General features: G+C 41.4%; 1 protein-coding gene across 3 annotated transcripts in view; it reads right to left on the bottom strand.

Moving 5' to 3' along the window:
* The window catches only part of DRD3 (dopamine receptor D3), a 38676-nt gene extending 21603 nt beyond the window's left edge, over positions 1 to 17073 (bottom strand). For 2 of the 3 annotated variants that reach the window (XM_045557004.1, XM_045557011.1), the window contains exons 1-3: positions 16587 to 17073; positions 10299 to 10603; positions 1006 to 1118 (exon numbers count right to left, since the gene is read on the bottom strand). In XM_045557004.1, the coding sequence (XP_045412960.1) occupies positions 1006 to 1118; positions 10299 to 10568 (383 nt within the window). In that variant the 5' untranslated portion in view covers positions 10569 to 10603; positions 16587 to 17073. Of the gene's footprint in view, positions 1 to 1005; positions 1119 to 10298; positions 10604 to 14037; positions 14282 to 16586 lie in introns of all 3 variants that reach the window. The other variant, XM_045557007.1, reaches the window with a different exon arrangement.
* Positions 17074 to 17412: the final 339 nt, after the last annotated feature.

Below are 17412 nucleotides of genomic sequence, written 5' to 3'. Positions count from 1 at the left end.
TGTCAAAGATCAGCACAATGTGGTCAATTCTCAATAAATGGCAGATCTTATTTGGGGTCACCTGTTGGAACTATGGAGTGAATGGATGATATTATTGGGAGAAAGAAAAGGGGTGGAAGGTGAGAGAGGAGGGGCAGGACTCAGAGAAGGAAGGTTGGAGGCTCTTGACCAGTGCCAGAGGCCACAGGCTTGGAAGCAGCCTCCTTTCCCCGGGGCTCTCAGCGGGCCTGGCGGTGTCCTGTGGGAGCCGTGGGAATGCAGGGCCCAGGCAGGGTGACGGGAAGGAGCAGAGCAAGGCAAAGGGAGGCACCGAGGCACCCAGAGCAAGGGCAGTGAATTCAGGTACTCTTAGGGATGGAAAGTGATGTTACTCAGGTGGAACACACAGAGTGGAGTGAAAATCACAGAAATCCAGGCAAACAAAAAGCAATTTTAAAAAAATCTATCATTTTTTACTTGCTTTTCTTAAATTCTATGAGGGAAATATATAGATCACAGCCATGTTTTCAAATATTGTCTTTCCCCCCTACTTTTTTCCTCTCTCCTTCCCCCAAAATGCACTCCTGCTTACCCCTCTCTCTCTCTCTTTTCCTCTCTCCCTCTCCCACCCTCCCTCCCTCCCTTGCTTCAACAAAAACAAAGAAAACAACAGAATTTCCTACCAACCCAAGTCAGCTCCCCTTTTGTCCTTCTTCCCCTTTCCTTCCTATTAGGAATCACAAAAGCCCCAAAGGATAGAGGAAAAGCAAAACCAGAATCCTCTCCAGGGGCTGGAGGAGAAGAAAGACAAAAAAAGCTCATAAGATAACTATTTCTCTCCTGTCACAGGGGTCTCTTCTTACCTGCACGCCATAATTTAAAAGAAAAAGAGAGGAAAGCAAATGTCACAGTATCAAGTTCTACTTGGAAGTGACCCCAGTGCCCTCAAATACAAAGTTTATGCCTCCCCCACCCAACTTTTGGGCCACTTCTCTCCCAATCCTGGAAAGGGACTCCCAGCTCTACCTGTCTATGCTGATGGCACAGAGGTTCAGGATGCTGGCCGTACACATCATGACGTCCAGGGTGACAAAAACATCACAGCAAATGCGGCTGAAATTCCAGACTCCACCTGTCACCTGGGCATCAGAGACAAGGATGTTAGTGTTTCCCCCCCGAGAAAGAACAATCACCCAATCAACTCTCTTGTCTTCTCTGTGTCACCCAGTATGGATGTTGACCTCTGTCTACTCCCTGTGGTTGGTACCATCATTACCACAGCGTGGACAGACATCGAGGGAGTGCCAGGCTGTCCAAGATTGGTTGTTAAAGAAAGGACCAATTCACAGAATGTTAGTGCTAGAAGGGATCTTCCAAATCAGTTAGTCCAGTGTTTCTCAAAGTGTGGTCCACAGGGGAGTGCTCATTAAAAATGTAGATTTCTGAATCCCTCTTAGACCTACTGAGAGTCTCTGGATCTGTGGGCCATGAATCTTCATTTTCAAACACCCTCAGACACACCACAGTTTTAGAATTGCTGATCTAGTTCCGACTCAGGAGGCAATGATGCTCCTTATGGTTAAGCGTTGTGCTCAGAGATGCACAGCTGGCAGCAAAAGAACTTGGGTGACTGCCTGATGTGTATGTTGTGGCAAAACTGCCTCTCTGAAGCCCTCCACCCAGTAGAGAGCTTGCCATGTACTGAGGAAATAAACTTGGAACATATTTTTCGCAAAATGTACCTCCAAAGTAAAAATCTATCCAGCTTCAGGTTTTAAAGCTTGCAAACATTCTGAAATTACATCTATAAGAACCTATAAAAAATAAGTCTGTGCCAAGATGACTGCCTTAAACACCCCCCACCCCACCACTAATGTCCCAGTCACCAAGAGGAGGGGAAAAGGCTGAGTCTAGGGGATTGTAAAGGAGCAAAGATTCTCTCTACCACTCACAGAATTAGTGAGAATGGTTTCAACCTCATGCATCTACACATGAACATAATCTCCATAACCTCCTCTGAGTAATGCTTATAAAAAGTCCAGAATTTAGGTAATTTATATTCTAGTACATTTCTATTTTATTTTTAAAACTTTCATATAACCTAATTGAACCAAGAAGATGTGTCAGGGAGATTGTCACTTACAGAATGCCTGCAAATGGCCACTCACGGGCCTCAAGGCTTTTATGCTTTTGCCAGCTTCCTGCCTGGGGGGCTGCCATTCTTGGGGACCCTGGTTCTCAAGGAGAAACCTGAGAAGCTTTGTGCCCCTGGCTGTAGCTGAGTGTTCATGATATTCCTCCTAAGCAGGGCCAATGTCTATTTAAGGGGAAGAAAGAGTGAAAAAATAGGTACAGTAGCCACTGAAGTAGCTTATCACAGATAGTGACCAAATGATCATGTATAAAAATGGTGCTATTCCTCTGAGCTTTCTCATCCAAGAATTCTTCTTCTACGACCAGGTCACTTTACTGTTCATTCCTGTTTTCCCAATAAATCAGCATTCTAAGAGGCTGTCTGTCCTTTCTCTTCCCTAATAACTTCTTCCCCTTGGATTTATTTCTTTGCCTACATCCCCTTTTATCCTGTGTTTGGTCATCTCCAGACTCTATTTTGAGAAACTTTGACCAAAATTTTTGTTGTTGTTGTTTAAAAGCAACAATGAAAAGTTAAAACTAGTGATAAAGCCATCATTTTTGTTTATTTGGTTGTAGATTTATTTCTCTCTTTTACTTTGAACACTTGGCTCTATATAAATAAAGGCCTAATATGAATGTATAGGAACTCTGAGCATGAAAAACTTTTCAAAAGGGAGATGTAAGAATTCTGATCTAAAAGTCATAATAACACAATGATTTAAGGCAGCCAGAATAAAACATAGTTTTGCTTATTACATAGGACAGTTGCATGCTGTAAAAGCTTCTTACAAAAGCTGACTTTTGCATACTAAATTTTATTTCAACATTGTGTGTACTATGAAATTTATGTTTAAAATTAGAGAAAACTCCCTTTTTTTGCATAATTATGAGTACCTGTTTGTGTATGTGTGTTGGGGGCTAGTGTAGGTGAGAGAGAATAGTTAGTACAATAGCAAACTTCAGTGCTTGCTGGGTATTCACTCGTTCATTCATATATTCATAAAGCAAGTACTTGTGAATCTCCTAATACTTAGCTCATAGAAGGAAGGTATGTTATAGGTGTTAAGAGGTTTTATAATATGTACTACAGGGCCTGTCCTTGAACAACTTAAAATAACTGGAGAAGCAAAGCATTTTAAAATGAAATATTAATAGTTAGAGATCATCATGAGATCCTAATATTGTTAATACAAACTAACATTTATTAAGAATTTATATGCAGCACTAACCCACATGACCCATTCCAGGAATTTCCATAATTTTGAAACTTCAGATTTTGAAAACTGAATTGTATTTGACTGTATGTGCTCTTAGAGCTTTTCGAGGACAAATTATATACTTACTTGATAGGAGCTTAAATGACTGTTACTTAACCAACACCTATAGGAGCAGGGACATTTACTTGTTTGCTGCTGCATCCCCAGCTCCTAGAGCAGGGACTAACCTGCAAATATATTCTGGACAGAATGAGTGGTCTCTGACATAATCTTTCTCAATAGTAGCTAACATTTATTGAATGCTTACTAAATGCCTGGTGTTCTGCAAAGCACTCTACATGCATGGCCCGTATTCCGATTATAATCCGATGACAGAGAGCTATTGTTGTCTTCATCTCAGAGTAGAAACCTAAAGCTTGGAGAGATTAAGCACCTCGTCAAAGGGCACAGGGCTAGTAGAGGCAGACAGGGCACTGGAATGTAGGTTGTTTCGTACTTTGTTGTAGGGAAGTGGCAACCAAGGAGCGGTGGTTGTTGGAAAATGGATGGAAGTGAGTAGACAGGGGAAAGGAGAAATCCAGGTGCCCCACAAGGGGTTTTGTGTGAGAGACTGTATCAACTCCTTTCTAGGGAATGAGATGTCTTCCTGATTGCTTCTATCCCAGGGTGACAAAAAACAGTTCAAAAGACAGTGGTGGCTACTGCCTTTGGGGGTAGGTGAAAGTATACATATGGCAGGTTTCTTTAATATCCCTCTTGCTTAGCCGCTGAAGACTAAAGCCCTCAAGCTGTCCCCTCTCCTCCAGGCCCCCTTGGAGTGCCACCCCATTCTAGCTGTCCTCTTCTCCTGTTTCCAGATTCTGCCATCAAAATTTCCATTCTCTCCTTGATCTCAGCTAAGTGTCAAGAAGAAAACAATCTGATTAGCTGATTAAAGTAATTCCCACTGAGGTGCCATCACTTAGCCTTCCCTGGTACTTACTCATTAAAATGAGTCTCTAATTGGTGGGACTTGTATTAGAAAAAAATATATTTCTTTACTGGAGTCCTCCACACCAAGTAAATAATAGTAAGGGATCAATAAAGAGCATCAAAGTGCCAAGAACATGCTAGTAACTCTCACACATTATCTCATGGTAACCCAAGGAGGTAAATATGATTTCTAATTTATAGATAAAGAAATGGAGACCTGGAGAGGTTGAGTAATTTGTCTAAGGACAAATAGCTTATAAAAGGAGCTGGAATTTCAACACCATTCATATTAACCATTACTCTATTCTATCTCAAAGGTCAGCACCTTGGAATGCCACGTCTGAGAAGTGCAGAATTGAACTGCATTCTAATGTCACAGGAGGGAGAAGAGTTGGCATTTGTCCATCCATCTACCCATATATCCACTATTTATTGAGGGCTCATTATGTGCTTGATACTTTGCATGGGTGGGTGTATTGAAATGAATTAAACCTGTTTTTGTCCCGAGGGCCTCAGAATATAGTATGTTCCTATTAGGGGGAGTAATGTGCGAATGGTGTGGGTGAATTGAAAGCTTAGGAAACAGACACTAAAAACATAGTTATGATGTAACGTGATAAGTGCTAACAGTGAGATAGGCACCAAGTGTTGGGATATCATGAAAGGCAAACTGATTTTTTGAAATTAAGGTAGAAAACAGTAAAAAAAAAAAATCTGATTGATTTAAGGATTTTTAGAGACATGATTCTTTCTCCTACATTCTAATGAATAACTCACTTCAGAATTATACAGCAGCCAGGTGGTGTTACTCTCACTTGCTAATGAATATAACTAACTCCCTTTGGCAATACAGAAGGTGGGAGTAAGCAAGCCATGTCTTCAGGTACTGAAGTTGGCTATTGATTCTCAACAGACACAGCCTAGGGCAGCATTTCCCAAATTTACTGATTATAAGGCAGCATTTCCCAAATCACCAGAGGCTCTTGTTAAACACAAAGATTCTCAGCCCTTGCTCAGAATAATAATAAGTCTCTCAAATGATTCTTTTTGCCTGGGTTTGGGAAACACTGGTCTGGGAGGTGAGGTGGGCAGGACACTATCTTCAGAAACAGTTGTCCCTAAAGCAGGGCTCCTTAAGCACTCCTTTAAAAAAATTTGTTTATTTTTTTGAAACAGGGTCTCACTCTGTCACCCTGGCTGGAGTGCGGTGGCCTCACCATAGCTCACTACAGCCTTGAATTCTTGGGCTCAAGCCATCCTCCTGCCTCAGCCTCCCGAGTAACTGGGACTGCAGGCATGCACCACCATGCCCAGCTAATTTTTCTCTATATATTTTTAGCTGTCCATATAATTTCTTCCTATTTTTAGTAGAGGTAGGGCCTCGCTCTTGCTCAGGCTGGTCTCAAACTCCTGAGTTCAAACAATCCGCCCGCCTTGGCCTCCCAGAGTGCTAGGATTACAGGCGTGAGCCACAGCACCCGGCCAAAAAAACTTCTTTCTTTTTAATAATCAGTGTCATTACAAAGCCCAAGGATTCTTCCTTCCCCAGAATATTACTGTTCTTTCCTTTCATCACTGTCTGACCTTGATCGCTTTTCCTGTGCTGCATTTCCCTGCCTGAACCCCCCTGTCCTATTTTGCTCTTCTGCATTTCTTACCTCTCAAATCTTTTCTCCTGTCTGTACTGGGACCCAAGTACTCTGAATTTAGTATTCCAAATGACCCTCTGGCTGCTCGCACTGCCTTTCTGTCCTGATACAAGTGCATTAGACTTCACAAAAGGTGCTTAACCGAGTGGTACAAAATGTGCTTGGAGAGGAAGCTCCAGCGTGCCCGTAAAGCAGGAAATTAAAAACTTGAGAGGGAATCTGAGATAGAACTATTTGGTGTGGCACAGAAAAGAGTTTCTGAGAAAATGCTGCAAACTGAATTAAAGAGACAGTCAAGCCAGGAGCCCAGTGAAATATAACCTTCTGTGGGTCACGTGCATGGTTTTTGTCCTGAACTTCTTTGCTAGGCTTGAGGACAGAGAATACTGAAATGGGTCAGTGACTGGCCCCTGTGAGTCTCCAAGTGCAGGCTCCCATGTGCCCTAATGATACCAATGAGAGCCAACTATATATTAAAGAAAGCAGAGCTTGACAGAATTATAGAGAAATGGAGCTGGAGCCTCACAGATCGAACTGTGCCTGAAGCCCACCCTAACCCAGAACTTTTAGTTTCTGGTGTGAGCGCCAATGCATTCTGTTTATTATTTAAGCCAGTTGGAGTTAAGTGTTCTTTAACTTACAATTAAAAGTGACTTGAGAATTTATAGATCACACTTTTTAGTTATCAAAGTACTCTCTCAGCTGATGCCAGTTGAGCCTAACATCAGCCCAACATGGAAAGTGTTGTTGTCACTTCCATTTTATTCACTTAATTCCATGTCTTCTGATTCCCAGTTCTGAATCCTTCTCATAGCATGATGCTGTGTTGAAATGACATCCATCCCAGTGAATTCCAACAGAGGCAATGTTATGCGACATTATATTGACTACCTCACAGCAATTTCCTACCTTCACATATTTTTTAAATAAAACACACATTTTCTTTCTTTCTTTCTTCCTTCCCTCTCTCCCTCCCTCCCTCCCTCCCTCCCTCCCTCCCTTCCTTCCTTCCTTCCTTCCTTCCTTCCTTCCTTCCTTCCTTCCTTCCTTCCTTCCTTCCTTCCTTCCTTCCTTCCGTCTTTTACAGCTAAAGGTGGCCTGATGATTAAGTTCTGGCCAACTAGACTTAAATGAAGTTCCTTAGAAAGATGCTTAAGCTACTCCAGGCAAAGGGCTTTCTGTCTCTCTTTCTGAAGTCCCCGTCCAACCAGTTTTGAATACTGTCTTGATGGTAGAGGCTGTGGCAGTCATGTGTAAGTAGCATGAAGAAGTAGGCCAGCTTGCCAAGGATGATGAAGAGGAAGGATGGGAAACTCTGGTCGGAATTGACACCATGGGGTGGCTGAACCAACACCAACAATCCCCTTCCTCCAGAATTCTGGTTATGTGAGAAATATAAAATTTGGTTAAGCCACAACTAGTCAAGGTTTCCAATGTTTACAGCCAAAAACACTCCTAACTCATACATACTGGTGTCTGGCAAAATGAGCCAATCTTCCTTCAAGAAAGATGGATGTATTCAAATCAAAGCACGTGAGGCTATGAATTTGGTGACTCTTTTGGCCCCCAAAATAGTGTTCTTCTCATGTTTGTCCTATCTTCCTGGGGTCCCTCAAGCCTACAGCAGTCTCTGTGATCAACAGTGCACCCTTTCCTTTCCCGAAGGAGGCTCTCAGGTATAAGCGCGTGATTACTAGAGCATCACTCAAACGGCACCATTGTTAGGACAAGTTAGTAAGAGCAACACTTTGCTCTTCCTGAGACACATGGAGTTGTATATTCATAGTCCATATTTTAAAAGCTCAAACTACTCTTTTCTCTCATTAAGTTACCTCATCTGCCTGTAAGAAAAGACTGGAAAAAATTTAAGACTAAGAAAAGTATAGACTAGTGTGGGATAGGGAGACCTGGTCCTCTAAATTAGAAACTTCTAATATCTTAACTGTTAGTGACGGCTGCTGTAAGTCATATCCTCGCCCCTGTTGAGATAGACCCTTAGTTGACTGCTGGGGAAAGGGATGCAGAAATATTAAGTTGCATAGACTGGGCCTTGAAGCAAGTTAGTAAGACACAAAAAGAGGCCTCAAAGACCATTTCCCAGTGAAGAAATGTCTCTACTCCCCCAAATCTCTTTGTGTGAATGCAGATTTTTTTGGACCATGCTCTTGATTACTGAACACCTATATCAACTGACCTATGGGACAGAGGGCATAGTGGTTTTTATGTGGGGAAATCAAGAGCTGCACCAAAGCTCTTCTCATGGGAGAAAACCCATAGATATTACTTACTACAGAGATTCCATTAAGACCTTTGGCAAGATTTCTGGTGGCTCTCTGTAGTCTCAGCTGCTCTTCTATGGTCAGCAGTGTAAGAGGGGCATCTGTGGCTAGAAGGGGATGCCATGGGTTTCTAGGGTGGAAAAGTCATAACATCTACCTTCTAAACCAGTATGTACAGAGGTTTTCCAATATGGTTCAACCAGAGACCTGGAAGTAATCATAAATGGATAGCCAAAGAGTATCCCTGAGTGGCTTTGTTCCAGACACCAAAAGACTGATTATATTTTAGAGGGAATGAAAATGCTCATTAAAATTATGGTCCACTGCCTGCATTTCTGACATTCCTCCTTCTTGGGGACTTAAGAAACTTCGTAATGTATAGAGATGGACAGAAATGTTTTAGGGGGATGGTGGTGGTGCTATGAATCATTGATCAAGACATACTGGTTTGTGGCACCTAAAGTGCCTCACTCCTGAACAGGAATATCACAGGCTTCTAATTTCTTTTTGGTCTCATTATTATTGCATGTAAAATAATAAATACTTCACCCTTTCCTCCCCCCAAAAGTCTGCCTGTAGTAGTAGATATAGATGCAGGAATTGCCCATCTAGTACATACATTACAGAGCAGATTCATTTCATCATTAATACATCAAATATTTATTTAGCACATGTTATGTGCCAGGTAATGTGTTTAGACTACAGGAAATGACGAACAAAGACATAACCTCTGACTTCAGGATTATTTAGCCTAATTGGGTTGACAAAAAAGTTAAGGTAATTACAAAACCCTTTACCATCAGGATTATCCTAACTGGGAAGAATAAACACATATTTTCTTTCGCAAGTAAGTATTCCCTTTAACATTTAGATCTATCCGAGTCAGCCTAGTTGTTTTTCCTCTTTTCCATTTCTTTCTCTATTTTCTTTCTTTCTTTATCTTTCTCCTTTGAGATCATAAGTCTAATTTTAGTTCTCAGTCATTCTTTGATATGGATACTAGCATAGGCAGTCTATGTTCAAGGTTTTTGCTCTCTCGTGATATGTCATACTTAATTAACTGTCACCTTCACTATTAATATTAACTGAGATATTAATTTGATGAATCTTAATTTCTCTTAATCATGGCATCATTTTGATCCTTCTTTGCATACCTCTTTAGAATGACACACAGTGCAGAGGAGAAATATTAATAGTATATTAAGATGTTTTTCAAAAAAAATTTCTTTAGTAATTGCATGTTTTCTTGGGAAGAATATGTGTTTCTTGAACAGATGTAGGCATCCTGATTTCATTGTTAGCAAATGGATATTTTGTTGTGATCACCCCCTGACCCTGTTTTGCACGTGCAAATGAAAATACTTTCAAATTTAAGACAAGTTTCTCCCCAGAATAATTCTCAGGGGTCTTCTTCACTATCTGACTGGCAAAGGCTCTGTACTATTAATGGAGGCATGGAAAATATAAATTGAAAGGTTTAGTTTGTTCCCTCGGTAGCAGAGTCTATGGAGAGCTGGCGCCCAGGAGGGAAAAGCCAAGATGGAGGGCAACTGAACCACCACAAGACGTCTGTTCTATTTGCAGACCATTCTTTCTACCTCTCTCTCTCATTCACTAAAAAGTGTTTTTTTGTTTTTAATATAATTTATTTTTTCCTCGTGGTCTCACATCCCTCCTGCACGCTCTCCATATACGTTGAACACTGATGATGACGCCCTCTGGGCTGCCTACCCAAACCCACCACGTCATTGAGATGGGACTGGCATAAAGAATAAACTTGAGGCCTTTTCTGGAAGCATCCCATCTCTCAAGTCCAGTTCCCAGGATACTAGAGACCTGGGAACAGAATCATTCCTGGCTCCCCGGTTCTGATGTGGGTGGAGGACCGGATGGTGGCTGCCCTCCGGAGCTTCAGTTCCCTCATTCAAAGAGAATGACAGGAACTCCCTTTCCTTCCTCAGCTACTGGACCACTGGAGGAGTACTTTGAGCTCCAAAGGTCAGGAGCTCAGGGAAGACAAAGACTAGCATGGTCATAGGGGCGGCATGTGCCTAGAGCCCACTCACCTCCAGGTATACCACCCAGGGCATCACCAAGGTGGCCACCAGCAAGTCTGCCACGGCCAGGCTCACCACCAGGTAGTTGGTGGTGGTCTGCAGGGCCCGCTCCCTCAGCACAGCCATGCACACCAGGCCGTTGCCAAAGACGATGGCCAGGATGAGTGCGCAGTAGGAGAGGGCATAGTAGGCATGTGGGCGGGCCCAGTTGGCACCTGTGGAGTTCTCTGTCCCACAGGTGTAGTTCAGGTGGCCGCTCAGCTGGCTCAGAGGCGCCATAGCTCAGAGAAAGGAGCGTGACCCTGAGTGGTTTCCTGGGAGGAAACAGAAAACAATATTGGTAAAATCAGACTCTTTGGATCTTGGTTGCTTGGATACATTTTTTTTTTGGTTTATTGAGTCAACAAATGTTTATTTAGTATTTCCTATATAACAGACACTGTTGTAAGAGCTGGAGGTACAGCAATGAACCAAACAGATAATAATTGCTCCCTCATGAAGCTTCCATTCTGGAGGAGAAGACAGATAATAAACAAGGTCAATAAAAGATGTGGTATGCTCAATGATGATATGTATTTTGGAGAAAAATAAATGTGGGGGGAGTAGTAGGTGAGGATTGTGTGTATATAAGTGGGAGTCAGTGCAGTTTTAACTCATGTAATCAGGAAGCCCTCATGGGGAAAACTGGCTGTCGAGTCAAACCTTGGAGAAGCTAAGGAAGCAGATATGCTGACATCTGGTGAGAGAGTGGTCCAAGCAGCGGGAACAGCAGGTGCCAGCAGGAAGGGATAGCATACAGAAGAAATGATAGGGAGGCCAGTGTGGGTGGAGCCAAGTGAGGCAGGGGTGGAGTAGAACGGCATGAGGCGGAGAGGTTGTGCAGGCCATTGAACGAGCGGTGCTTAGACTCTGGGTGAGATGAGAAGCCATTGCAGGACCTTGTGCACATTACTCTACCTCTCTGAGCTCCAGTTTCCTCCTGTGTAAAATGGGGGGAATAATGGAACCCATCTATCCATTTGTGCTGCTAAAACAGAATACTCAAGACTGGGTAATTTATAAAGAATGGAAAGGTATTCTCTCACAGTTGTGGAGGCTAGGGGAAGATATAAGGCCTGGGGTTTACAGTGTGACCCTGAAACCCAAGCAAAAGTGACTCCTGCCCCCAGCTATGTGCTGTAAAAGGGCTGCACTCTGGTCCTCTGCTGTCGTCTGAATGTTTGTGCCCCCTCCAAATTCATATGTTGAAGTCCTAACTCCTAACAGGATGGTATCAGGAGGGAGGGGTCATTGGGAGGTAATTAGGTCATGAGGACAGAGCCCTTCCAAAAGGGATTAGTGTTCTTACAAGAGAGACCCTAGAGAGCTGGCTAGCCCCTTCTACCACATGAGAACACAGTGAAAAGACAGCTGTCTCTGAACCAGAAGGCAGGTCCTTACCAGACACAATCTGCTGGTGCCTTGATCTTGGAGTTCCCAGCCTCCAGAACTGTGAGAAGTAAATTTCTATTGTTTATAAGCTGCCTAGTTATGATATTTTGTTACAGAAGCCCAGACAGACTGAAATACCCTCTTTTGGTTATACCCTCCCCACAGGATGAGATCATACCCTCCTACAGCCCCAAGGAGCAGATCCACTAAGAGTCTACACCCCCATCTGGACCAGACTCCCAGTGCCAGGATCACAGAATTCTCTGTCCAAACTGCTCGGAGCCTGTTTCTGGGGCATGATGGGCCTCATTCTGAATCTGTCACCCCGAGGAAAGACTATGCAATGTGTGTGTGGGGTCCCTGGGACCAAGTGGTGGCTTTTTGTTGGAGCTTGATGAATAGCTTCTGTGTAGCCTGAGGTGGGGAGAGAAGAGGACAGGGTCCCTGGGGTGGGATGGTGGGGGTTTGGGGGGACCCAGCTTCTCCTGCAGTGTCACATTTTGCATAGAACTCCTAAGGACCCAGGAATCCTAAATTCAAACCTGGCCTTCCAGGTTGTTTCGAAGGTATATTTGTCAAGGCAGGAAGATTAAACATTTTATGTAATGCTTTGTTGGTTATGATTTTAAATTATTTAAACATGGTATACATAGGTCCCCATGGGAACTCTTGCTCCAGGCTCTGGCAAAAGTAGAGGCTGGCCTGGTGGCCAGGATTTGTTCTCAGTCCTGGTATCTGTAGCTCTCCTTTGATTAGGAGATTGGCCTAATCATGGCTGTCATTTTGTACCTCGTTTTGAAACATTTTAGCTTGGAACATGAAAGTGTTAAAATGAACAAATGATTGGAAAGGGGTGACCAACTTGGAATACGTTCAGAGAATTGCTTGAAAAATTGTTCTTTATCTTGGCACACTGTTTGCACTCAATATATTTTAAAACATGATAATAATTCTTGATAATAATTATAATTTTCTCATTATTTGGAGAAGGGCAGCTGCTACCCTGGAGATAGTACTGCCATTGCCAAGAGCTTTTTGAAAAAATACAATGCTTTCTGATTGTTGAAAGATATTTCCACTTTTAAGGCGGTCTCAGGCTCAGGTGACTTCGCTTTCACAACTGGGCCACCTTGGAAGGCAGTAGCCAGAATCCCTCTTTCCTGGGGTCTGCAGTTGTCTAATGATATCTTAGCCTCATCTCACCTGTTGAGTAGGAGGGAAGCATAAAACCTTATGATGTTTGTTACCATCTTGCTGGACTTTTTACTCTGCCAGAAGGCTTGACAGCTACTTAAAAATAGTACAGCTTAGTGTCAATGGCTAATTATATGAAGGGAAACCCTCAATTCTGAAAATCAATTCTGAGCCTGATGTTGGAATCACAATTGCATGGGTTTCTGATTTTTTTTTCACATTGTACTGTGTCAGGTCTTATATTCTTTATCACAGCAGGTGGGGTAAGCTGAAGTTGCCCAGGCAGTTTCTAACGGGTTCTGGATGTGAGAGATGAAAGCAGAGATAAGTGAGATGCTAGAATACTCCCTACCTCTCAGCTAATTGTTTCAGCTTCCACCCTCCTTAGAATTTTTTAAACCAGTGTTGCTTATATAACACAAAACTGCACTGGGCTTCTTTCTTTTTCCTTCTACGAGATATGCTAACAGATAGTAAAATGGTCTCAGGTAGGATGAAGCAAGAGTCTAGAGAATTCGTTAACTCAATAATCACTCTCTAAGTAGTTCATAATTATAGGCTGGTTTCCTCATCAGCAAAATGGCGATAATAATCATAAGTACTCCACAGGAATATTTTGAAGATTAAATGAAATTATGTATGTAAAGCTTTGGCACTATTGACATTTTGGGCTAGATAATTCTTTGTTGTGTGGGTTATCCTGTGCATTGTAGATGGTTTAGCAGCATCACTGACATATACCTACCAGATTCCAGTAGCATACTCCTCCCCCCAAGTTGTGACAACCAAAAATGCTTTTAGACATTGTCAAATATCCCTTGGGAGGAGGGGCAAAATTGTCTCCCCTTTTAAGAATCACTGCTGTAGTATAATGTCTGGGAAATAGCACCTGAAACGTGGTAGCTTTTATTGTTAACAGGAAAGCAGGAATAGGTGAAGGGGTTAAATAAGCTACCGCTGCAGAGTGTCTAATAAACTTGGGAATTAGGACATTACAGGCGAACCCAACAAAGAGTGTTGGGAGTTAAAAGTAGATGGGAGGTGAGAAAATAGAGAAGGCAAAGGCTAGAAGATTACTGCTGGATTCATTCTTTTAAGATTCATTACATATAACACTACTTACACTTTTTAATGAGCCTTTAAATTTCTTACAAAGTATTGATTTATCTTGGTCTTTATAGTTTGTTGTGGCATCTCTTAGAGTGAGTGCATAATCCATTTTAAAAAGCAGAGGAACAGAGAGTGGTCAGGTCCCCTTCAGCTACGACATACATCCTGCTTTGTTGCTCTTCAATCCCTCTGTGCTGAATGACAGACTGCCTGAAACATTTGCAGGATTTACAGGGTTTTAATTATTTATTCTCTTCCTTAAGGATATTGAGATAAGCAAAAAACAAACACAACAAAACCACCTTGAATCCTCAGCCTGCTTCTGAAGACAACTACTTCTGGGCTGCTACTATGTGTCAGGCACTAGGACTTTATATGTATTATCTCATTTTAACATTTATAGCAGCCCTAAATGTGAATATTGATATCTTCCTTTTATGGATTAAAAAGTTGAGACAAGATTACACAATGTGTAAGGGGCTGATTTGAGCCAAGCTTTGATCTCGGGCCTCCCTAAAGCTCCCAATTTATTCCATCTGGGGATGGAAGTTGATGTCAGGAGTCATTCCCAAGTTGAGATGGATTTTCTTCAAGCCAGAGTAAAACACCTTGGTAATGGGGTTCTATGACCACATCTTCACTCATCTCAGAGATCTCTGGCTATTGCCATCTCTAAGGTTTCACTCAGTCACATCCTAATCACCAGTCTTCAGAGCTTTTCTGGTCTGGGCTCCAATTCAGACTTGCTATATTGCTTGTTAAAATTAATAATTATAGCTCACATATATAAATATGATAATACGTAACATTATCATATTTAAATCTCACAATAACTTGATGAAGGAGATAGGTGCCATTGTCATCTCCATTTTTGCAGATAAAGTGAGTGAGTCCCAGAGACGTTAAGTATCTTGCTAAGGTCACAAACCAGTAAATGACAGAGTTGATTCAACCCAAGATCTGTCTGATTCCAGAGCTCATGTTCTTAACTGTGCCACTTTTGGGGTAAGGCAGACAAACATGAAATGGGTACTAATTTTAAAATATCGCTTGTTCAGGGTATCTTATGCACATCATCTGACTAAGCTCAGTGAACTCAATGCAGGTGCACACTGCTGATAGAACCAGTGGGAGTTACATTGTCATTATTATTAGAGGTAGTCTTTAGCATTTCTATGGCACTTATTCCTGCAAATTGCTATCTAGTTTATTTTCCTAATGAAGATTCACAAGTACATTAAAATACATAGTATATTTATATATTTGGGCACATTTACATTGTTGGTAAATTTACAGAAAAAAACCACAGCTGGTTACTGGGATCCAGTAGCTAAGATAATATAATTATTTCCCTCATTAAACCTGCCTAGCAAAGCAGAACACCCTCACTTTCCCTCACAACCTCTACAGACTGAACATACTACTGTTAAATCAGTGATAAAATGGAAATTCAGTAGATCAATCAGTCAATAAGCAAATATTAATCGATCACAAGTCTCAGTGAATTAGAAACTGAATTTATTATTGAGTAGAATTTATTTGCTTCAATGCATATTCCATTGTAAGCAGCTTTCTGTATAGATGCTTTAATATCAGGCACTCATTTGGATACTGTCAGTATTTTCCTTGCTCAATAACCCTGCTCACTGCTAACCACGCAGACTTGAAAATATACAACTATAAATAAACACGTGCTTGAGTAAGAATCTTTTTCAATTGTCCCTGCTTCTGCTTGTCTATAAGAGATCCTAATTCCATGTCAAGCAGCTGTTCTTCACTCTTACCTAAGGACAGGCATTTTGCTGACCTTTCAGTATCAGTATGCAAAGGGCTTCACCTACAAAGTGCAAACAGGGATGCACAATGAGTTTAGAACCCAAATTCTACTTTGCTATTGCTGCATTATTATTTGTATGTGCATTTTGATGGTATTCAACTAAACTAAATGCATGAACTAGAACAAATGCCTAATTGCAATGATTTCCATTGACCCAATAAGCTGCGGTAAGTAATGGAAGTCCCACAATTAAATAACAACAATACACTCAAAATCATATACCATCATAAAAAAACATTCCTAATCACCATCTCCAGCGCAACATATCTCTGTTGGGAATAATTGGATTCTGACTTGGAAATAGCCTGACTTTAAATAGACCATTGAAAACAGTGCCTCTCTAAACCCTCAGCCCTGGATTAACAGGGTGCTGAATTGGGGAGTTTAAAATAACAGACCCTTACAATTAAGTAAAACCCTTAAGAGGAATACAATCAACTTCCAGACAAATCCCAGCTTTTTGTTTTCTATCTTTTAATTCTGCCTTGATAGAGCTTCTAGAACCCATGAGGATATAATATTGGGGAAAAAAGAAAAGAAAAAAGAAGAGAATAGATTTCTAGTGTCCAACCACTTAGAAAAAAAAATGAAAACAGTATCCTCAGCGTTTTAGGTTTTTAAATGAGAGTGGGTATAGAGTTTTACTGCATATTCTTAGAGAACCCCAGAACCCCAAGCTGATTAAATAAACTTCTAAATTATAAACAAAAAGAAAAATTACTTACCCTGAAAATTTCTTCTGATTCCGGGAGACTGTGGAGTTTAGCACTTCAGCTCCTGCAGCCATTTACTGACAGCAGACATACCCAAGCAAAGCAAACTTTGCCTTTCCCAGGACACAGAAACTATATACATGAACAGAAAGAAAATCACCCATTTTTGCCTCTAAGGTGAAATTACTTGTGTGCTCCTTTTCCAGCTTCCCTATTAGATCTTAGTGCATGTTTTATAGCTGCGTTTGAATGCATCCGTTTTCTCTGGAGGATTTGGGAGGGACCCTAAACTGAACGTTGCTAGGGTCACCCGCTAAGAGGTTCTGTCCTTGGTGCTGAAAGAGAGATGGAGTAGGCATAAGCAGGATCCATCTACCTCGCTCTCCTCTTTTCCCTCTGTGCTTCTTTCTATCTGCTCCGGTACTGTGCTTTTTAGTACATGTGTATTTTTTTCCTCAGTACCCTTTTTGATCCCAATTTTTCCACTTTCTTTACCTTTATGCTTTAATTTTTCTTGAATAACTCTCATCTTCCTCAGTTTAATTGCCTTTCCAGCTTTCAGTGGTATAAAGGTGATTGGTTCAGAAGAAGGAATAGATCAACAAATTGATACCACAAGTGGTTAATGGAAATCAGTATGATTTAAAACACAATTGACAGAATAATTGAACTTGGAGGTGTAAGCTTGTCTGGGAAAAAAAGGGTAAAGGAAATATATTACAGTGGAAGCAAAACTGAGGCAGAGAGTATAACTGGTGATAAAGATGAAATAAGCTTAATACTATGAAAAATGTTAAATGTCTATTTAGCAGCACTTCTTATTTTCAAAGAACTTTAC

Source organism: Lemur catta, chromosome 1, assembly GCF_020740605.2.
Source record: "Lemur catta isolate mLemCat1 chromosome 1, mLemCat1.pri, whole genome shotgun sequence".
Classification (NCBI taxonomy): domain Eukaryota; kingdom Metazoa; phylum Chordata; class Mammalia; order Primates; family Lemuridae; genus Lemur; species Lemur catta.
The sequence above is the reverse complement of the archived record's forward strand: the minus strand, read 5'-3'. Positions and strand labels throughout refer to the sequence as shown.